At 48.2% G+C, this 24,049-nt stretch overlaps 1 protein-coding gene across 2 annotated transcripts; it reads left to right on the top strand.

Moving 5' to 3' along the window:
• Positions 1-523: 523 nt before the first annotated feature.
• On the top strand, positions 524-24,049 carry LOC119455326 (protein slit). Of its 2 annotated transcripts, none has more exons than XM_049668705.1 (3): positions 524-1,480; positions 14,473-14,641; positions 23,772-24,049. In XM_049668705.1, exons 1-3 carry the CDS (start codon positions 714-716, stop codon positions 23,901-23,903), a joined length of 1,068 nt encoding a protein of 355 aa, XP_049524662.1. In that variant the 5' UTR covers positions 524-713; the 3' UTR covers positions 23,904-24,049. The 2 variants fall into 2 exon arrangements, with proteins under 2 accessions (XP_049524662.1, XP_037572646.1); XM_037716718.2 differs by having other exon boundaries at positions 535-1,480; positions 14,473-14,621.

The raw sequence follows: 24,049 nt of genomic DNA, 5'->3' as shown, positions 1-24,049 counted from the left end.
CAACCCGCGATGGTATTTTTCCGCGCTTCTGGTGCAGGCCGGGGGCACAGCAATGTCAAGTTATAACGGCGCGCTAGCAGTCGCCCGAGTTGCTACTTTTTTATGACGGTGCCTGCTACGCGACCAAAATGAAAAGTTATGTATCTAGCGAACGGACTATGTTTTGTGTTCTTTAGGCCATACGCCTAGCCTGTGTAGCTGCATCCTGCGCGTGCATACTGAGCCAAATATTTGCCATTCACGAGAAGCTGAACAATCATGACCGTTCCACAGAATTTGAGATGGTCCCAACCATTTCCATTTTACTCCCGCCATGACGTCATTTTGAAGCCAATTGCCCATTGCAACCCACTTTCTGAGTAGGAAAATTGCCTCGCGGAAAGCAATGTCGACCACTCGCTCTATGTGGGCGGCGCTGGCTTCGACCGGCGACACGTGACAGTCCGTGACGCACTGCGCACGGCTGGCGTCCAGCGGAAAACACGAGACGGATGAAAGCGATGAGATCGGGTTTCGGAGATACAAGCTTCGTAGATAGGCAGACTGAGTGTGCGCGAGCATTTCTTACCAGTTCTTGTCAAGCTTTCTTACCCAATGCTTTTTGAGTTCGTGCCCTTTCCTCCGCGAGAAATATTGTTTCCCACTGTGTGATTCCATTCCTTTGAAAATAAGAAGTGCAGTCTGGTGAATACGCTCTTTACAGGAAGGATGATATGTCCGTGGTGGTAATGAAAGCTGTGCTTCGCCACCGGAAAAAAAAAAAGTGCTGCTCCGCCTACAGCGAACCAGTCGTGTCCTTCGCCAGGACCGGTTCGCAACGTGTGATGGCGCCTCTGCGATTGGCGTGGCTGCTGCTTTGTCTGGGACGCGCGTCGGCGGCTTCTTGCCAGGATACGGACTACCTAGGGGCCTGCACTTCCAACTGCGGCAGCTACAAATTCTTTGTATGCAGCAACGTTCACAGGGTGAGCGATTATTATCACTATGTTCAGCAGGCACTGCACTACCCGAATCTTTGGTTCGTCCTCAAAGACAGTCACTTGGATTACTACCCGGCAGGATCGTTTGCCGATGGCAACTTAACCGTGATTGAGTTCCGAAACGCCCGGGTAAACAGCTTCACGCAGTTTGAGACGGGACCAAACCCGTTCCTTGGAGCCGAGCAGACTGTGACAACTATTGTATTTCGAGAGGACAGTAGCCTGCCAGGCAGCTGGGCAGTCTTTAACAGGCTTGCCAAGTTGACCAAGGTTGAGTTCCGGGACATGGCCCATCTAGAGCTAACCAGTGACTTCAACCTGTTGCCAGCGAGTGTGGAGAAAGTATACATATACAACTCCAGCATCGGCTACGTGCACCCTCGATGGCTCTCCCAACTGAACGCTCTCAGAGTGGTCATCATACGCGACACAAACCTGAACCAGTTCGTCCGATCTATGCTACCTCGACCGACGCCGTTCCTCAAAGAACTGGATCTTGAGTATGTATATAAAGGCTAGTTAGTTGGGTGACCATCGGCCTATTCTTCTTTGGCCACTCTAACTTCCTCCGGTGAAAATAAGTAAAAAATGCGGCAGCTTCAGCAAAGTTATTGCGGTATCTCAGGCATGAAAGGGAAACATTATTATCCACCTGGACACCAGCAAAAAGATACAGGGATGTTTTCTCAAAAAGATACAGGGGAAAAAGGGGAGGGGGGGGGGGGGCTCTAAGAAACCTATGTGGGCTCCCTTTATTGCTTCTTGACACTCTATATGGACCCCATTTTTATTCCCTCCCTTTTCAATACGGATGGCGGCAAATAGTCACCTAGCCTTTTTTTAAGCTACTTAAGTGCTCATTGCAATTAGGTGCTACGCCGCCTTACTTTCCCCACCTGCTTATCTTGTAATATTTCCTGTGACGATCCCATCCTTTCTCTTTTATTGAATAACTTTACAGGCGGACCTCACATTGATTTTTAGGTATACGTAACGAAAATACTGAAGACGGTGCTGTCCAACACCGCGTCTCATAGCGCTAGCGGTAACTATGGAAGCCTACAGGGAGCTGGCACACGCCGAATGCATTTCAAAGAGAGACTCCATGGCACGACAGCAGCACGCCTGCGATCGTGACCTAGTAAGATTACAGCGTGCTATGCTCGAAGACAAGTTCGATCCGTCACGCGTTTCTTTATAGCATTTAGAATGACTTAACCCGCTTTATAGGTATCTCACAGAAAACGTGAGGTGTGTTTCGTGTACGTGAGAGCATCGCATTATGCACGAAATAGCAATTTTGTAAGGCATATGAGGTATAGAAACCTCACTTTGAACAATGAGGTCACCCGTGACGCACGCGCGCGCAGCTGTCGACACGTTTACAGCGCGTCGGGAGAAGTAGGCCGATCCTGGAGATAGTGCATTCTTAAAGGAACTTAAAAGGCACTGTCGTGATTTACTCGGCTCAGTAATGGTGCAGGATATGAACAATTTTACAGCATTTAAACAACCACATCAAGAAATATTGTTTGCAACATGGGGGTTGGATCTCATATACTTGTACCGATGTAAAAACAATTATCCAAATGCAAAGCTCATTTTGGAATATATGTGACGCGTAGCTTTCGTGAAGCATGTAATCAAATGCTGTAAATCTGCCTAGTTCATTTCTGAGTCTTTGGCATGAAAATTACTGCAGCATGCGTGTGTGTGCTCTAGCGCGCCCGCACTACGCAAAGTGACCCACACGGCTACAGTCTAAAAGAGCTATAGTTTGCGTTGGTGGCCTGTGATTGTGGCCTAATAATCAGGCGGATTTGCTGGGGGACCGAGTTTCAATCCCACCATTGGGGACATAATTCAATTTTTATTTAACGTATTCCTCAAGACAGCAGCACCCAGTTGCGGTCAGGAAAGTCCGGGCCGGCTCGCAAACAAGGCTTCGCTTTCCTTGCGATCCCTGCAAGCATGCGATCGCATATTCTCGCAATTAACGGCACCTAACTTCTGCGCAAGCTTCTTTTGCTTTCTTCTTTCTTCAGCGGTGTTGTTCGCCAATCCGAGCTGCTAACCAGATTTTGTTCCTCTTTGAATACCGGCGCTTCTGAAACTCGATGAGGGTTGCTGTATGGGCTGCTTGCTATGGCATCTTCAACTTTGTGGTAGCGCAATAGCGACACACTGAAAGGCACATTAGTTATGCAGTATGCATTTCGGTGTGTGTTGTTGTGCCAGCACTGAAACAAAGTTAAAAGGTGGACATTCCGTATACGCTTTTGGCTGTGTGAATATTTTGTCATGTGGCGCTTCTAAATGTGAGAGCGCGAGTTCGGGCCACGGCGGGCACATTTCGAAAAAAACAAACAAAAAAACTAGTGTTTCATGCATTGTGTGCACGTTAAAGCTTGCCAAAATTAATCCGGAGTCCTCCACTACGGCGTGCCTCATAATCACATGGTGGTTTCGGTACGCATCAATCCCTGATTTTTAAAAATTTTTCATTTCAATACAATGCGCTGAGCTCTTTTGCATTATTTTGGCATCAGACACATGTCTCAGTCTCTTGCGAAAATTTGATGCTGTATAAATTTTTCTCAATGTCGACTAATTGAAAGGCGGAGGAGATGTGCTTGAAAAGCTTGCGGTACTTTATACGCACTGCCTCGCGACTTCAAGTGTACCAGGAGGAATACGAACGATATACTAATAAAGGAAAAGGAACACCTTAACAAACGGAATAATTATAGGCCCATTAGCTTGCTCTCAGTATTGTATCAAATATTTGCCAAGATAGTTTGCAATAGAGTCAGGGCAACACTTGACTTCAACCAACCAAGAGAACAGGCTGGCTTCAGAAAGACATATTCTACGATGGATCATATCCATGCCATCAATCAGGTAATCGAGAAATCTGCGGAGTACAATCAACCTCTCTAAATGGCTTTCATAGATTATGAAAAGGCAGTTGATTCAGTGGAGATACCAGCAGTCATAGAGGCATTGCGTACTCAAGGATACAGGAAGCACACGTGAATATCTTGGGAAATATCTGCAGATTCCACAGCTACCTCGGTTCTTCACGAGAACAGTAGAAAATTACCTATCATTAAAGGGGTCAGGAAAGGTGACACAATCTCTCCAACGTTCACTGCGTTCTTAGAAGTGTTGAAGCCACTAGACTGGGAAGGCTTACGACTGAGGATCAACGGCGAATCACTCAGCAACCTTCGGCTTGCAGATGACATTGTCCTGTTCAGCAACACTGGGGAGTAATTACAATAAACAATTAAGGACCTGAATTGAGACAGTTCAAGAGTGGGGCAGAATATTATTATGCAGAACACAAAAGTAAGGTTCGATAGCCTGGCAAGGGAACAAGAATTCAAGATCGCCAGTCAGCCTCTCGGCTCTGTACGTTTCTCTAGGTCAATTGCTCACAGGGAACACTGATGACGCGAAAGAAATTTACAGAAGAATAAAAATGGGTTGCAGTACATGTGGCAGGCATTAGTAAATCCTGACTAGGAGCTTACCACTGTCGTTGAAAATAAATGTGTACAATCATTGCATTCTGCCGGTGCTAACCTATAAGGCAGAAACAAAGAAGCTCGAGTTCATGTTAAGGGTTTTTAGCTGCGCTCGTGTTTCCTTTCTTGTACTGTTTTCGCGCAGTTCACCCAAAATTTAAGAAGTTAACAACCGCGCAAAGAGCGATGGAACGAAATATATTAGGCGCAACGTAAAGAGACAACAAGAGAGTGCTGTGGATCACAGAGTAAACGGGGATAGCCGATATTCTAGTTAACATTAATAAAAAAATGGAAATAAGCAGGCTATGTTAATACATGGTAGGGTAGATAATCGATGAACCGTTGGTGTTATAGAGTGGTTACCAAGGGAAGAGAAGAGCAGTCGAGGAAGGCAGAAATTTAGGTGGGGTGATGAAATTGGGAAATTTACAGGCGCAAGTTAGAATAAGCTAGCTCATAACAGGGGTAATTGGGAGAGGCTTCCGTCCTGCATTGGACATAAAAATAAGCTGAAGATGATGATGATTTTGTCTCGGGCAGCCAGCTTGGTATTGGAAAACTTAGGCATTCACTGTTCTGTATCGTGAAATTTTGCTTGCCGATTTCTTCCATGCCGTGATTGGAAACACGCATTGACTTTTTGTTTCCAACTTCGCATTTAATTTACCGCCTCTGTGGACGATAAAGAAGATTACGCAAGAGGACGGTTTTGAGGAGTCGCGGAGGAAGTGAGAATAAAGAGTAATGGCGACAACATGACAAACTATCCTTGGTGTCGTAACAAAAATGAGGCAGTCTACTTCACGATCCTGTGGTAATCACCTGATGGACCACTATGATTTCCCAAGGACAATGTGTGTGAACGTCATGGCCACCGATATAGATTGTGTCAAGCTGATGAGCGGTGCATAGTGCGTCTATGGTCGGCCTGTTAGCGTCAGCATTTACTGTCTTTCCTAAAACATTAAAGCCTCAAAGCATTTCCTAAAGCCCTGTTCATAACTATTTCTTTGAAAAGTGAAGGCTATTGCATGCAGCAGATTCTGCACTGTCAGACTCAACGCTCGTGCCCCTCATCATACTGGGACTTCCTAAGCGACACAGCATCAAGTTCAACTTGGGGCACCACAAACACTAGGCGACCTACTGCCAATTATGAAACAATTATTGGTTAAGGACGGTAACATGCGATGACAGACGCTAATGCCAAGTGAAATATCTCTAGTACCGGGGTTTCGAGGCGGCAAACCTGGTTCATTTGTGGAAGATTTTTTTAAAGAGATGCAAAAGAAAACACTTTAAAATATGCGTGAGGACCTCTCACCGCTTCTACAGAAAACAGTTTTCCTCCCTGATCCTGCCAAGCTGATATATGTTCCCGTACAAGTAAATGGAAAGCATGTGAAAGCACTCGTGGACGGCGGAGCGTCAATCACTGTGGTTAACAAGAACCAGATCCCAGAGCTAAATGTAACCAAAGATTATCCTGTCATCGTCTACGGATACGATGGAAACGAACAAGTGCACAATGAATGGGAGGATGTGCTCATTACGTGTCAGTGCAAGAGCCCTCGTTCTTAGCGCTGTGAAGTACCAAATGCTTTTTTTCCGTCCGATACTGCGAAAGCTCCATTTAAACCTCTACTGGGATGGCTGAGTCACAGCGCAAGACCATCGCCCTTCCTTCACAGTTCTGGATGAAAACCCTCGCAAACCCACTGCAGCAGAAGACCTCACTCGAATGTACCCCGAGCTACTTTGTGTCGGAGGCTATCCAAGAGAGTCGTCCAAGCTTCAAGTCCCATTCGAGCTACGAGATACGACAATAGTGAAGTGGAAGGCCTACAACAGGTCGCCAGACGAGAAGCTTTGCCTGAAAGAAGAGCACGAGAAAATCGTTGACGCTGGCGTCATACGCCCCTCTATACATCTTTTGCTTCTCCGATCACGATTGCTAAACAGGATGGAATATTTTGTCTGTGCACCGACTACAGGCAGATAAACAAACAGACCGACTTCTTCCCGTTTCCCATGGCACATATAGACGAATTAATTAATGAGACTGGAGGCTGCAAAGTTTTTTCGCGTCTCGACCTTTGCCTGGCCTCCTGAAAAGTACCTCTGCGAGAAGAGACGAAATACTCATCACTCATCACACCGCTTGATGTTTATGAGTACAATAGACTCCCATTTGGCTGGAAACATTTTCCAGCCTGGTTTCAGAAAGTGATGAACGGTGTTCTGAAACCTAGCTTGGGACTCTTCTGCAACGTTGACATTGATGATACCCTAGTATACTCACGGTCAGAAGAGGAACACTCCGAACACCTGGCGAAAGTTTTGCACGCGCTCAGTGACGCAGGTCTTAAGATAAATGTGTAGAAATGCGAGTTCTTTAAGTCTAAGGTGGTTTTCTTTCGAAGAATGTTGCACGGAGCTACCAAGAGCACTAAGCAGGACTCCGTCCAAAGGGCCACGAAGCTTACAAAGACATTCACATGCTCAGGGTCTTCGCAGGTCACTTCAGGAGCTTCATTAAAGATTAGGCCAAGATAACCAAGTGCTTAACGGAGCTCACAAACAAAGTTGTACCACTTTTCTGGACCAAATAATGCAAAAACACTTATCAAGAACTGAAACAACGTATATCTTCGGAGCCAGGCTATAATTTATCTTCTGAGGTGAACATCATATTGTCGCGGCCAAGAGAGGACAGGGAGAAGTTCTGCAAGAACAGCAGGACAACCTGTTCTAGCAAAACAGAACGGAGACACGTCTTCTTCGTCGTCAGCCAAAAACCCACTTGACGGAGTCCGTTAATCGTCGTTGTCGTCTGCCTATAGAGCACACGCGTCATTTGTCCCTCCCTCGAAGAGCATCGTGCCGATGCTATACCAGAAATGTCACTTGCGGTAGTGAGGGTCTCTCGCACAGTCATTCGCTCACATATGGCTTCATGCGTACAACATGCACAAGTTCAGGACGGTGCGGGCGGCGCCTCGTACAGTTGGGACTATCGGGGACGACCTCGTAGGTGACATCACTCAGTCGCCGCAATACTCGATATGGACCGAAGTATCGCCTTAACAACTTTTCAGAGAGGCCTCGCTTCCGTATGGGTGTCCAAACCCACACTCTGTCACCGACTTCATAGGTTACGGTTCTACGGTGAGCATCATAGCGGCCTGCGTCGTAGTCTTGCTGCTGGCAGATCCGCACGCGCGCGAGCTGCCGAGCCTCTACGGCGCGTTGCGTAAACACATGGGCGTCCATTTCAATGTCGTCAAATTCGTGTGGAAGCATTTCATCCAGCATCGTTCGTACATTCCGGCCGTGAACAAGGGTGAACGGAGTCATCCGCGTCGTCTCTTGTTTCGCCGTGTTGTACGCAAACGCGATATACGGGAGGATGTCATCCCAATTTTTATGTTCGCCATCCACGTACATTGAAAGCATGTCTTCAATTGTTTTGTTTAGGCGCTCTGTCAGTCCGTTGGTTTGTGGATGGTAGGCGGTCGTTTTCCGATGAGCTGTTCCACTTAGCAGCAAGACATGATCTAAAAGTGCAGCCGTGAATGCGGTTCCTCTGTCGGTAATTACGACGCTTGGGGCTCCGGGTCGCAACACAACATTTTCAATGAAAAAGCGCGCCACCTCGGTTGCTGTGCCTTTCTGGATGGCCTTTGTTTCGGCGTAACGTCTCAGATAGTCGGTTGCGACGAGAGCAAAGCGATTCCCTGCAGTGGAAGTAGGAAGTGGGCCTAGGATATCCATTCCAATTTGATCAAGTGGAGTTCGAGGAACCTGGACAGGTTGCAGGAGGCCGGCTGGTTTCGTCGGAGGTGACTTGCGCCTCTGGCAGTCAAGACAAGTGCGAACGTGATGTTTCACGGCGGTGGTAAGCCTCGGCCAGTAGTAGCTTTGCCGCACTCTTCCCAATGTTCGCGTGTAGCCTAAGTGACCAGAAGTCACCTCGTTGTGACAGGCTTGAAGTACTTCAAAACGAAGAGCTGCAGGAATGACGAGCAGGTAGGGGGACCCAGTAGAAGAAAAGTTTCTTTTGTAAAGGACTTTGGCCCGTAAACAAAACGACGACAGTCCTCTTGCGAAAACTCTAGGTGCTTTAGCAGACCTTCGCTCTAAGTAGTTGATGAGTGCAAGAAACTCAGGGTCGTCCCGTTGTTGCTGAGCGACGGCGGCTGTGTCCAGAACACAAACAAATGCTGTATCTTCTTCTTCGAGTGGAGAAGCCGACTCTATCGGCGATCGAGACAGGCAGTCAGCATCCGTATGTCGCTTCCCCGACTTGTACATGACCGTCATGTCCAACTCTTGCAGCCTTAGGCTCCAACGTGCCAATCGTCCAGACGGATCTTTAAGGTTCGTCAACCAACACAGGGAATGGTGGTCGCTAAGAACTGTGAAAGGGCGGCCGTACAAATATGGGCGAAATTTCATAACCGCCCATACCACGGCGAGGCATTCTTTCTCAGTTGTGGAATAATTAGCCTCTGTGCGTGAGAGTGTTCTGCTTGCGTAGGCAACCACTCTTTCCGTGTCCTCCTGCCGCTGCACAAGAACAGCTCCCAAGCCAACATTGCTGGCATCCGTGTGGAGCAATGTAGGAGCGGTCACATCAAAGTGGGCAAGCACTGGAGGTGTCTGGAGACGTTGCCACAAGACATTAAATGCACCTTGCTCTTCATCGCCCCACACAAAAGCAGCGTCGTCTCTCGTGAGGCGAGTTAACGGCGACGCAATGCGAGCAAAGTCTGCAATAAACCGCCGATAATAGGCGCAGAGGCCGAGGAACCGCCGGACAGCCTTCTTGTCGGATGGTACGGGAAACTGTGCGACAGCGGTAATTTTTGCAGGATCCGGGCGGACACCGGCGTGGCTGACGACGTGACCAAGAAACTGTAGTTCCGCAAAGCCAAAGTGGCACTTCTCCGGCTTCAGGGTGAGGCCGGCGGATCTTATGGATTGCAGAACTGCTTCAAGCCGTTCGAAGTGTTCCTCAAACGTTGCGGAAAACACGATGACGTCGTCGAGGTACACTAAGCAGGTTTTCCACTTCAGACCGCAAAGCACAGTATCCATGAGGTGTTGGAACGTAGCAGGGGCAGAGCACAAGCCGAAAGGCAAAACCTTAAATTCATACAGGCCGTCTGGCGTCACAAAAGCAGTTTTTTCACGGTCTCTCGGGTCTACCTCAATTTGCCAATATCCGCTCTTTAAGTCCATTGAAGAGAAGTAACGTGCGTGTCGAAGCCTGTCGAGGGAATCGTCGATACGGGGAAGCGGGTATACGTCTTTCTTCGTCACCTCATTTAGTTTTCGTTTGTCCACACAGAAACGCAAGCTGCCGTCTTTTTTCTTGACTAGAACTACAGGGGATGCCCAGGGACTCATTGATGGTTGGATCACGTCGTCTTCAAGCATTTTGTCACCTGTTGTTGTATGGCTTCACGTTCTCTGGGAGCCGCACGATAAGGATTTTGGCGAATTGGTCTCGCCGTATCTTCTGTAATGATTCGGTGGTTTGTTAGAGGCGTCCGACCGACTCTTGAAGTCGACGCAAAGCAGTCGACAAACTGGGCCAATAGCGTAAGAAGCTGTTCTCTTTCGTTCTGCGGCAAAACAGTGCTGACGTCAAGTACAGGAGCTGGGTCTTGTGTAGGCGCTTCTTCGAGCAGTGAACAGCAGCCGCGAACATTCGCAACACCGTCAAAATAAGCCACAGCCGTGCCTTTTGGAAGGTGCCGTCTCTCTGTGCTAAAATTTGTTAGCAATAGGTTCGTGCGCCCGTCGGTGACATTTACAATTCCTCGGGCGACCGAGATACCGTGGGTAAGCAACCGAATGGTTATTTGGTCGGCAACTCCTTCACAATGAAATGGCACGTCACAGGCCACCGAAACAAGAATACATGACCGAGGTGGGATGACGACGTCATCTTCTGTTAGACGAAAGGAGTTGTGTTGCGGCGATAAGCAATGGACTAAACCAGGGCTCTTATAAAACGTCACCATGCGGTCTGGAATGTTAATTACGGCGCCATATTCCCTTAGGAAATCCATTCCAATAATCAAATCTTTACAGCACGCACGAAGAACGATGAAAGCGGCCACGAAAGAAGAATCTCCAATACTAATTCTTGCAGTACATCTTCCAGTAGGCATCAGTAATTGGCCGCCTGCCGTCCTTATGTGAGGTCCCGTCCATGGCGTCTTCACTTTCCTCAGGCGGAGGGCGAGTTCCTGACTTATGAGAGAGAAGTCGGCACCAGTGTCGACTAACGCTGTCACCGGCTGCCCATCCACAAAACATCAAGGTCGGCGCTCACAATTTCTTCGGGGTTGGTGGATATCGGCTTCTCGGCGTTTTGCAGCGTGCGAGTTGGGGGCTTTTTATTCTCTTGCGGCGGGGCCTTACCTTACCTTAGAGGTCGCCGCCTTCAGTTTCCCCGGCGGGGGGCTGGGCGACCTTCGGCCTTGAAGGTTAGCAAAAGTACGTCCAGCAGGCAACTGGCGTGGAGGAGTTGGGGATCGGGACCGACGGCCGAAATCAGTCCGTTCACTGGGCACCGATTCGTCATTCGGGTGCGCTATGGAAGGTCCCTGAAAAGCAGCATCCTCGCGGCGTAGCAGGGAGTCACCATCTGCACGTCGACCATCAGACCACGGACGAAGAGGTCGAAATCATGTGTCGCGATGCCAGCAATGGCACGAAATATGGCCGGCACCCCCGCAGTTAAAACAGAGAGGGCGGTTATCGGCGGTGCGCCACGCGTCGGATCTCCGAAATTGTGGCCGTCTCGTAGGGTCGTTTTGCGGCGCGGTCCAAGGTGCGGTGAATGACGGCTGGCGGTACGACTGCATCGGCATCACGGATGCGCGCCTCCATGCCTCCTCTTGCGGCGGCGACCAAGGAGCGGCTCTCGGGAGCTGGTTGTACGGGGGTGTGGTTGTAACGGTTGGGGAACATCGGACAGCGTCGGCGTAACTCATGGGACGCTGTGGTCGGGAAGATCGGCTGCCGGTAACGCCTGCCTGATTTCGTCGAGTACCACTTCGGTGATTGACGCGACGGGGCTATCCAGTGTCGGTGTCAGGATCCCGTGAACTTCTTCTCTGATCAATTCACGCAAGGGGCTCTGATACTCTGCAGTTAATGCGGCGGCATTGATTGCGGTGCTGCTGGACAGTCGATCGTACTGTCTGCACCGTTGATGAAGGGCCCGCTCAATAGCCGTAGCTTCTTTGACAAAATCAGCGACAGTGACTGGTGGATTGCGCACAAGCCCCGCGAACAACTGCTCTTTTACACCTCGCATGAGGTAGCGTAACTTCCTATCATCGGTCATGTTCGGGTCGGCTCTACGAAAGAGACGGGCCATGTCTTCGGAGAACATTGTGACCGACTCATTGGGTTGTTGCACCCGTAGCTCCATCAATTGCTGGGCGCAGTCGCGTCGGTCGGCACTTGCAAACGTATCGGTGATTTTCTGCCGAAACTCATCCCATGTCGATAGGCTAGCTTCGCGGTTCTCGTACCAAGTACTGCCACTGTCGTCAAGCGCGAAATAGACGTGGGAGAGCTTTTGCTGCTCAGTCCACTGGTTAATCTGGACGACGCTGTCGTACTTGTCAAGCCAGTCTTCAATGTCTTCGAAGGCTGCACCGCGATAGCGATCGGGAACCAGCGGATGAAGAACGGTTTCTTGTTGTTGACTGGGAGACCGGCTGCATTGGGGAGCTTGTGGTGGGCTGGTTTCGGCCATTGCCAGATGTGTGGAGCTCCTGGAAAGATGTGGTTGAAGAGAGGAGAACTCCGGGGCAAGGCCTAGAAGTCGACGACTGAAGCGATGCACAGGGGTCGTAATTGGTGACAATGCGTCCGGGCTAGATGAACGACTCCCAGAAGGAGTCCGGAGCATCAGGCGCGGTCAATATACCCCGCACCTCCACCACTGTCGCGGTACAAGGTCAAGGGAGGACAGGGAGACGTTCTGCAAGAACAGCAGGACAACCTGTTCTAGCAAAACAGAACGAAGACACGTCTTCTTCGTCGTCAGCCAAAAATCCACTGACCAACTAGACGGAGTCCATTAATGCCCCCATCGTCGTTGTCGTCTGCCTATAGAACACACGCGTCCATATTATGGTACAGGGGTGGTCCTGCACCAGAAAGATTTGAAAGGTCCCACTCAGCAGCTGCGGGTTATCGGATACTGCTCGTACACACTCAACCCTACTCAGCTGAATTATTCAACAACTGAAAAAGAGGTACTAGCTGTTTTAATGGCTCTGCGCTGCTTCCGTTCATACATCGATGGAAGGAAGTTCAAATCCTACAATGATCCCCAAGCACTAACTCAGCGCAGAGGAAAGCTAGCCCGTTGGATCGATGAACTCCAGCAATACGACTTCGAGGTCTTTCACCGTGCAGGCAGTCATCTTACAGATGCAGATGCTCTGTCTCGATTGGCACTTAAGGTTCCATGTGGAACTTCACAGAAATGTGCGAAGGGTATGAAAGCCTGCACTTCGTGGGTGGAAGGTTCGCTGCACCAGAGATGCCGATACCAAAAGTACTTTACTTATATCATGACAACCCTGAATCTGGTGGCCATGACGGCTTCTGACAAACGTATAATAAACTTCTGCAGAGGTTCACATGGAAAAATATGAAGAAGGGCATTGAAGACAGCGTCAAGTTGCGCCACTTGATCCAAGTTAACAAGGCCAAGTATCGGCCGAGACCCGACGAACTAGTCTTCCCGAGGAACCCTTTGAATTTGTGAACGTAGACTTCACAAAGTTAAGAAGAAGAGTGTTGGAGTTCGCAAGACCCAGTCTTTTCTGCTTGCAATAGGTCAGTGCACCAGCATGATTAGCAGCACACGCTGGAGGAGAAAATGCAAACAGCATTATGGTCCTTTTTGATAGAGCAATGTTTTCACAGATGAAATATGTGATATCAGACAATGGACCCGTATTGCTAAGCAAGAAGCTCCACCAGAGGACCGAGAGTCGTGGTGTTACGCTCTTTCGTGTCTTACGAGGAAGTTTCGACGGTGATTTAACCGTGGCAAAATTCTTGGGGGAGACAATTTCATGGATAAACATTTCATTGGCTTTTCGTGTTGTGCGCAAGGACCGAATATCTTTCAGAAAAAAATCGTAGAAGTTCATGCGCCAAGGTTGGCACAGTTGGCATGAAACGGCCCATATCTAAATGAACTCATTCCAACAAACAAACATCAAGAGAATATTGAAAAGGATACAAGACTGGGCGAGTTGCTGTTGCTTCATGGCTAATAACAGCAGCACACTGAAAACGAGGACGAAAGGAGGCGTACATGCAACACACGCCTCCCTTCACCTTCGTTATCAGTGCGCTGCTGTCATTAGCTAAATCTTAATAAAGAAACCTCTCCAACCTTTGTATACCTACTTCCTAACCATTGGGTACGCAAAAAAGGCAACGTATGGCCATCTTGTGGATTTGAGGGATGATTGCGTGACGTGCTTCCAAGAAACATATTTTCGGGGCATCCCCGCATAAAACACTTTCGGGTTAAAATTATCAAACAACATATCCGACACCACGCGAGCGAGGAAATATCTCTCAATCAATCCCGCGCCACATCCTCTATAAGTACGCGAAATCTTTCTCAGTCAAGAAAGCAGACCATCGTTCTTGTATACCTGCGTCTTAAGAGCTGAAGAACACAAATTTAACAAGGGAATTCGACAGCTAGGCATTCCACATATGGGAGAGGCCTGTGTTAGATGTCTATCTTGAGCAGGCTGAAGCTGTAGAACCCTTACGGCCAAATGAATGTTTACCAGCGTGTTTTGTGCGCTGACTTCGTTCGATGTTTCACAAGTTGTCTAAAAGTTACGCGGTTGCTTACTGCGCCAATAATGGTGCCCAACTCGACCTCTCCACAGAAGGAACGCCCTGACTGGCCTTCCGGTGGATATCGGTGAGGAGATGCCCGAGCTTGAGTTTCTCAATGTAGGACGCAACAAAATCACCACCTTGGACGAGCAAAGCCTGACTCCGTTGAGACGAAACGGAACCTACGTCTACCTTTTTGGTAGGTGCAGGCCCAAATGGGTAATTTGCAATATTTTATAATTTATTCATATCACAAAGGCCACAATGCTACATTAAGTGTGGTGATGTTGATGATGTGGAAGTGGTGATGTTCTTATGTGGAAGTGCTGCAGGCAATGTGAATAGATAGATTCCTTGAGTCTTGGGCCTTGCGTAGGAAAAAGCCATGCTCGAAAGTTGTGTGGGCTCTTTGAGAGTAAACATCGTTTCAGTGGCGGTGGCAGGAGGTGCCTTAATTGCTGCCTTGCTGGAACGGTGTCACAAAATGTGTAATTAGGGCAAAAGCGTGAACCTTAATGCGAGAGCATAAGGTATAGCAACAGATGTTGCGTTTTTGTGGCATTTATGATAAGATTTACGCCTACGAGTAAAGTTTGCCAGTGATAATGTCTCACGTAACCGTGATTACCCTGGTATTTTCTGTCAAGGAAGATGACAGTAAAACTGCGACTTGTGCGAGTTGGTGATGCTATACCGTCCTCGTTTTTGCGCACTGTTTATTTCACGATGAAGATGACAGTAGGCACTTTGTGCACGAACTTAAAACTGCCGAATTTTAAGGGTGTAGGCAATGGAGTCAACGTTCCTGCGAAGTTCAAGGTGATAATATGTAACACCAAATGCACAGGTTCCACAAATGGCCCGTACACCTGGCAAAAAAAAAAAAAGCCTCAGCACAAAGAAAGCAGCTGTAAACCACCGAGCGCAGCCTGATCTGTAATAAAAAATATTGTGCGCGTAAACATCCGCATGGAAATCACTATGCATCCGAAATGAGGCGCGAGACTGAGCGTGAGTAAGTAATATACTGCGCTGACTTATGGAGGGTCCGGAAATGCAGAGACTCCAAAATGGCATTGTGTCCTTCTTGCAGTCGCCCTGCGTATGTTTAGTGCTAGTCTCAGTTCCGGGTTGGGCTTGCACACATTGAAGCCAGATCTGCAGCAGCACATGGAAGTTTGATGTTGTTGTGTTGGGGTGTACGCGCAGCCCATTGCGAATCGCCGTGGAAAAAGGCGATTCACAATGGGGCGCTTGTTGCTCCCCTTCATTTACTCGCATGCTGGCATTGTGTCATTGTATTCTTGGCGGGAAATGCACAGATTTTCTATAATTGTATGCGTCTACATAGGCGCATACAGCCATAAAAAGCTGAGATAGGTCCACTGTTCTCGCCAGTATACCAGTACATTAGGAAAGCGCCAAGAAAGCGTACTTTGTTGGCAAAGAAGCGATAACATCTGAAAAAAGAATGCTGCAGGCTTGTGCGTTCTTCCTGAATCACAACCCAATTTACAGCGCAGCTGTTTCTTTCGAGCAGTAGCTGTAGAATTCAGTCACCTTAAAATAAATTCCGTGCCTTAAAATGTGACCCGTATGTATCGGGTAGATAAGCCGAAGATGCTACACGTGCCTGCGTGTAGCATCTTCGGCGCATGCTCGCCACTTGTGTGCCCTTTTACTGGGTATAAAGCGAGTACGAATAAACGTTGGGGCGTCTTCGTTTGCTGAGAACTGGTCCATGCTGTTACTCCGTCGACACTACTAACGATACATGGTGTCAGAAGACACGACCATAGTGCACGGTAAAGAAGCATGGAACTTGTGAAACCACCGGAGCCGCTACATTTCACCGGCGAAATCAGTAAGCAATGGAATCTTTTCAAACAAAAGTTTGAACTTTTCTTGGTTGCCTCCGAGCCCGACAAGAAGCCTCGACCAGATGCCTCAAAGATTGCTTTACTTAACTGTGGCAGGTGACGACGCACTGGAAATTTACAACAACTTCACCTTCGGGGACGAGGAGAACCGGGAAAGTTACGCAACTGTCATCGCCAAGTTCGACGCCTACTGCGCAGAACAGCTGAATGAAGTGCACGAGCGCTACCTGTTCAGGCAACGCGTCCAAGCTCAAGGTGAGCCAGTCGAACAGTTTGTCAGAGAGCTCAGGAAGATGCCTCGTTCCTGCAACTTTGGCACCATGGCAGAGTCGTTCATACGTGACCAAATAGTCTTTGGTACAAATGATGATAAAGTAAGGCAAAAGCTGCTGCAGGATAAGACGTTGACCTTAGCTAAAGCGGAAGAAGTCCACAAGGCAGCGGAAATGACTGTCGCCCAAAACGAAATCTGGTCTCGAGAACAGAGACAGATTGACGCTGTCAAACTACGGGAGCATACCAAGCCGCAGCAGTGCGATGAACAGCCTGCAATGCTCAAGTGCCGCAGGTGTGGACGCACGCACGGTCCACGAAGCTGCCCTGCATTTGGCAAAGTGTGCAGAAAATGCCAAGGGCAGAATCATTTTGCGATCCGTTGCAAGGTGAATAGACAAGTTCGGGAAGTGAGGATCGAGCACCGAAGATAGCGAAGCGGAATTTGACATCCTTGATGTATCTGTCAACAGCGTTGGAAGATCATGTGACCGTGACTGGGTGGTCAGAGCGCAAGTTGCGGACACGACACTAGACTTGAAAGTTGACACAGGGTCGCAAGCCAACCTCGCGCCATTCTCTGCCTACAAAAAGCTGCAGCCGAGGGTACCCTTGGCTAGAAGCAACTGTATCCTACGATCTTACAACGGAGGAGTCGTCAAGCATCTCGGAGTCATGACTACCACGGTGGCCATCGGAAGCAAGAAGGCTAAGATTCTTCGTCGTCAAGAAGAACCGACAAGCCATACTTGGACTGCGAGCCAGCGAACTGCTTGGACTGTTCTCGCGCACCGTAAACGACGTCGAAGTAAGCAGCAGCGAGGAAGTTGTCCAACAGTTCCGACTTTTTTCTGGAACTGGATGACCATACCACATGGTTCTTCGAGAAGATACGGTGCCAGTCGTCCAGACATCCCGCCGTGTGCCCCTTTCCTTGAAGGAGCCTCTGCGCGAAGAACTTGCCCGCATGGTCAAAGCCGGCATTATAGCCAAGCAAGACGAGCCGACGTACTGGGTGAGTCCTCTAGTTATTGTCAGAAAAAAAAGGACGGCAAACTACGGTTATACATGGAAAATTAATGGCGGAAAATTAACACCTAAGGAAAATTAATGACGGCTTCGAGCGCGAGCACTACGAGATGCCGCGTCGAGAAGATATTGAATCGGAACTAGCCGGAGCACGTTTTTTTACGCGCCTTGACGCCAACTCGGGGTTTCACCAGATACCGCGACGTGATGAAACGTCAACAATTTGTACGTTCGCGACTCCCTTCGGTCGTTACCTCTTTTTGAGGCTGCCCTTCGGTGTAGCCTCCGCCCCAGAAGTGTTTCAAAAGGCTCTTAGCGAAATATTCGAGACACTGCCAGGAGTGCGAGTGTATGTTGATGATGTCATCATGTGGGGTGCCACAAGACAAGAGCACGATGAGAGGTTACGAGCGGTACTGGAAGCAGCACAGAAAGCTGGCCTAATATTCAATGCAGACAAGTGCAGCATTGGTGCGCGCGCAAGTTTTTTATTGGCGACGTTATTGCGGCAGGCGGCATACGCCCAAATCCTACCCTGGTCAGCTCTCTGCTAAGTATGCCACCGCCGACTGACAAGCAAGCAGTGCAGCTCATGCTCGGTGTCGTATAAACTATTTGTCGAAGTTCCTTCCATCAATTACAGACCGAACGAAACTTCTTCGCGACTTGACAAAGAAAGACCGTGTCTTTGAGTGGACGGAAACCACGCTAAAGAATGGAAAATGATTTGCGACAGTCTGAGCAAAGATCCTGTGCTGGCGATTTTCGATCCTATACGGATTACGAAGATAAGATCCGATGCCTCGCAAAATGGAATAGGCTCGGCTCTCTGGCAGCGTTATGAGGATTCTTGGAAGCCCATCGCTTATGCCTCACGCGTGTTAACCGAAGCACAGCGTAGATATTCTCAGATAGAAAAAGAGGCTATGGCTGTTGTCTTCGGGTGCGAAAAGTTTCACCATTTTGTGTACGGACGTAACGTTGTCCTCGAGACAGATCATCGACCCTTAATAGCAATCTCGGAGAAGCCGATTGGAGAAATGCCGCCCAGACTGCAGCGACTTTTTCTTCGTTTGCTTAGATACCACTACAAGCTCCAATTTGTTCCAGGAAAATGCTTGGTGGTCGCCGACACGCTGTCTCGAGCGTCCGTCGAAAGTCCAGAAGAAAACACCGACGATGACGTGGAAGTTCACGCGGTAAGTGTTTTGTCATCACTTGTCAGCGAGGAAACTTTGAAGCGATTGGCAGAAGAAACTAGCAAGGCCGATTACCTGAGTCATCATTCATTGCTTGGAAAGCAGTCGTCCAGTTCCTGGGACATTAAAATCCTTCGAAAGTGAATTGGTTGTCTTGAGTGGTGTGCTGCTTAAGGGATGCAAAGTGGTGATACCGTCAAGCATGCGCCCTGAGCTACTTGGAAGAATTCACGAAGGCCACTTGGGAATAAATAAATGCAAATCTCGAGCAACGTAAATTGCTGTTTTGGCCTGGTCTTAATGGTGACATTGAAGAACATATCAAGAGGTGCGCAGTCTGTCAGAAGTATGCATACCGGCAGCAAAGTGAACCGCTCATGGACCGCCCAGTGCCTGAACATGCATGGTACCGAGTGGGTGTCGATATTTTTGAGTGGGCTGGAGAATCGTACCTGTGTGTTTTTGACGTGTTATCCAATTTTCCGGAGGTGGAACTTCTAAGTGACACAGCGACGGCCAAAGTTGTGAGAAAGCTCAGTGCAGTGTTTGCTCGATATGGAATACCTATTGAAGTGTGCACAGACAATGGTCTGTAGTTTGTGAGTCACGAGTTTGCACTGTTTGTCAAGAAGCACGATTTTGAACACATTACGTCCAGCCCGCGGTTTCCTCGCTCCAATGGCCTCGCGGAAAAAGGTGTTAAAATAGTAAAGCGAATTTTAAAGAAGACGTCGGAGATGAACGAGGATTTGTGGCTTGGATTGCTCGCTTACAGGAGCAGTCCGCTAGAAGACGGTCAGTCACCTGGCGAGTTACTTCAGGGAAGACGACTTCGGACAACTCTCCCAGACTTCAACGAAGCTCCCAAACAGTCGGTAAATAAACATGAACAATACAGACCCCCAAGTCTTGCACCGCTATAAAAAGGCCATGCTGTCAGAGTACGAGGAGACTCGTGGTCGCCGAAAGCAAAGATTCTTAATGCAACTGCCCAGCCAAGGTCATACCAGATCGCCACCGAAGACGGCAGCGTTTTGCGACGCAACCGACAGCATGTCATGGCTACGGCTGAGCCTTTCAGCATTGCGCCTAGTGATGACGACATAACAGACGACAGCCACGAGAACGGGTCCCCTTGCCAGGTCCAACCGAACAACGAAAGCGCTCCTGCCACTACGCCACCGACACAAGAACCAAAAAGATCCCAGCGCGAAAGAAGGCAACCACAGCAGTTGAGATATGACGACAATTTCGTGCAAGTTCCGGGAGCTCTAAACACAAACGTTTGTCGGTGATCGGTGCTATGTATTCTTCTGAGAGGATTTGTTCTTGTTTCAAACGTGAAAGTTATTTAGTTTCATTCCAAGAAAGGAAGATGTATCGGGTAGATAAGCCGAAGTGATACGTGCCTGCGTGTAGCATCTTCGGCGCATGCTCGCCACTTGTGTGCCCTTTTCTGTACTGGGTATAAAACGAGTACGAATAAACGCTGGGGTGTCTTCGTTTGCTGAGAACTGGTCCATGCTGTTACTTCGTCGACACTACGAACGATACACCCCTATATAACTTATGACTGGTCCGTTTGAAACAATTGGCCGTAAGCAATGCTCTCCGACACTTAAGGAATTTTCGCAACGGACGTTTTACTTTGCCGGAACATTGGCGCTAGGCTGCCTCTTGCGTACTCCATTTTCGAAAAATTTGGTCTCGGTTAGCTTCACCGTTCTCCCAGGGCAGCGGAATAAATTCAGCTTTTTTCGAAAAACGCAAATACCATGCTCCGCATCACCTCCATAATCATTTTACTGCAAAGCCATATTAAGCCACAGACTTCGCTAACCTGCTCGTACGTTTTAAGAAATATAAACAAGGCTGTGATGATTATTGACGTCCATCACTAGTTTGTGACGCGAAAGGATGTGCAAGAAATGCTAGTCGGCAAAAACAAATGTTTATCTTTTACTGAAACTATGGGCAAAGGAAAGGAAAACAAAACAGCATCACAGATCAAGCTTCATGCGCAGACAGATGTATGCGACGCTCAGTCCAGAGAAGGACAGGGAGTTAGTACAACCAGTCCTAAACCAACGTTGGGCGCGTCAAGAGTTCAAAAGACCATCTCACAGTTTTGGCGGTGACCGTTCGCTTGTCGTTGCGTGGTACGGTCGCCGAGGCAGAGGTGGCACGGTTGCTGCGGCTGGAACCGGCACACGGCTGCTTTACCGTATGCGGCGCCTGCCTACGTTGAGGACACGACTGCGATCTCCGGCCGCGGCTCAGGAGCGACCCACGCGGACCGCACCTCGGTAGGCCTCGACCAAGAACGGCGCTCAGCAACTGCGTTCTGGCAGGAGCCGCTCAGCAGGCCTCGTCCTTGGTCCCGGAACAGGCGTCCGCATCTGGCCCGGGTCCTTGTCACTCGGCCGCAGCCGAAACAACGGCCGAGCGTCGCACTCGATCTGCTGCCGCCGTGGCTGCGCCGCTCGAGCTCCTCCGCACGTTCTCCACGCAGCACTTCTTTCGTTTTGTTCTTTTTTCCCTCCAGCTCCCGTGCCACCTGCCCCCAGCTCGCCTTCTTCACTTCGGTTTCCGATTTCTTCAAACTTGCAGTTCTACGGAGTCCACAAGCCGCGGCGTACACGTTCAAAAAATTATAAAAAGGAATATTGTGTATATTCCCCACAATTTCTTACTTCGCCAAGGGCACTGGAGAAACCTACGAACCTCGTACAGGCATAAAAACGCGAAATAATAGAGGGTTCTGTAATTGCTTGGAAGACTTCTAATTTAGTCAGGAGCGCTTAAGTTTTTCCACACAACATGGCCTTTATTCCGACAAACTATAAACTAACGTATCTCAAGGCCTCTGCAAACATACCTTAAAACGGTTGCGTAACACGTTTGAACACCGGGTTAGAAGTTTTTCTAAAGACTAGTTTCAAATAATTGTGCATTAGCACAATTATTTGAAATCATACAGAGAATTGCCGTAGTGTTTCTCCAGTTTTCGCTAGGCTTGATTTTAGTGGCGCTTACGGTATTTCCCGGGTGACACGCTAAATCCTGAGCCGCCCGTAAGACACTCTCATGGCGCATCCTTTCGTAATTTATTGTATTGGCCACAAATAACCTGCCTGCTTCGAAACTCACCTACGCCTTTCCCATTACCTGGTCATTGATTCACCAAACAGGGCGCCTCGTTTAGTTGAGTGAGTAAACTGGGAGCTCATAAGCGCATGCAAAAACGAAATAACTAGGGTTAAAGAATTATTTGTAACACTCCTAATTAAACAAGAAACGCAAAAATGGCGCGACACATTACACTTAAGATGGCCCCTACTCTACTGAATGTAAAGATTCTGCAGAACTAAGTTCTCTCCCTACATTGTGAAACGAAGCTAAAACGTCCACGTGACAGCGTCAAGCACTTGTTTAGGAATGTTATTGCAACAGCTGAATGGGACCAACACCTATTTAACTTCGCACACATGTCTGCCGTAGTACACATCCCCACTTTGCTAAGTATGATTTTTGTGGCTATTGTAGATACGCCAAGGCAGTATGCTCAATTTTGCGCCACTTATAAAATACACTCATACACAATTATAAAACACAATCATACGGAATTTATTCCTACTGCCCCAATTACTTTACACACTTGGAAGTTTGCGTAGGTTTTACTAATAATGCTTCCCTAAGGTTCGCCAAATATAAACAAGGAGTCTCATATAATTCACCGGAGAAACCCTTGTATTGTAGCGTTCCCCTTGCATTCTCTAACTATGCTTTTGGTAGCATATGTAGCTACGCCAAGGCAGCGGACTAAATTTCGTGTCGCTCGTAAAACATGTTAAGGATGCTTCCGAGGCTTGCAAGCGTAATCTTGCACAAAGGCCGCATTTAACCTACACAATTAGAACTTTGTCTACACATTGTTCATAACAAGGCCCGTATGTTCGCCAAACAGAGAAACCAACTAGGAACAGCTTATGACACATGAAAACAGGAAAAAAAAAAGAAACGAGAGTTAACAACTTATTTGCAACAGTTCTGTTTGAATGAGGAACGTGAAAATTTCACCATATATGTCACCTATTTTGGCCGAATTTAGGATGGTGCCTTGCAGAGTTGTTTTAGGAATGTGGGAAATATTAAGGAAAAAAGTAGCATGACACTTTACTAAGCATGATTTTTGTGGCTTTTGCGATACGTCAAGGCCGCGTGGGCGATTTAGGAAGGCCTAAATGACTGTAATTGGCATACGCAGATTAATGAAACATCTTTCGTAACCCACATCATGCTTCTTACTTGAACAGAATATGACCACCGCGCCTCTCATAGTTTACAGAGGAGACCGGGGAAAAGAAACTGCATGGCCCTTATTACGCATAAAACTTGAGACAAGTGTTCGGTAATTAATATGAAAGTGCATAATAAACCTACATAGCTGAAACATTTAGTACGCATCACAGGTATAATTGGCCATATTTTATAAGATACGAAATCTCGCCCGTGTCAGCAAAGTGGCACAACCTTTGAGGCGCTTCATAGAAACAGGCCGGGTTTAGCAATATTTATATAACCCCTAATTGCCACACACGCTTTGTTTGCCTGTTGTCCACAGTTTCTTAAAATATAAAGTTTCTCAGTTATATTGTTTATTTCGGAAAGCTGTGACAACTCGCATAAAACATTTTTGAGCGCTTCTAGTTCCATTAACGGATTCGCTGTACTACGTCGTCGATTAACAACGCGTAGCGCTTTCATCTGCTTGGTTGGTAGAGCACTCACACCTGAACGGCACTAGCACATAGTTGGATCCCTCGGCCAGGGCAAATTTTCCAACTAGCGACCTACCTTCGTGTAGGCAATTCACGAGTGGATACCCTTTCTCTTTTACGAAACGTCTTTCGGCTTTCTGTAGAAAGGATTTGATTAAATTTACCTTGGTTACCATGTTTCATGCAGGAAACCCGTTTCGGTGTGACTGCCACCTACGCTTCCTTGTTGGGTACGAGGAGAGCTGGACGTACTCGGAGTGCGCCCTACCTGAAAACCTCCGGGGTCGCTACTTGGGAACTATCAGCGCAGATGAAATGACGTGCGACTAGAGTAGCGAGTTTTGATGAAGAGGTCGCGAAGGCCTCTGTACCTATGGGAGTGGCAAATGGGCAGTGTGGCAATTTCGTTGTTCACTTTACGGGAAATACTATATTTTTTCAAGTAAATACCTGTACAGATCATGT

This window comes from Dermacentor silvarum, chromosome 6 (assembly GCF_013339745.2).
Source record: "Dermacentor silvarum isolate Dsil-2018 chromosome 6, BIME_Dsil_1.4, whole genome shotgun sequence".
In the NCBI taxonomy this organism is placed as follows: Eukaryota; Metazoa; Arthropoda; class Arachnida; order Ixodida; family Ixodidae; genus Dermacentor; species Dermacentor silvarum.
This window is presented reverse-complemented; position numbering and strand designations above follow the sequence as displayed.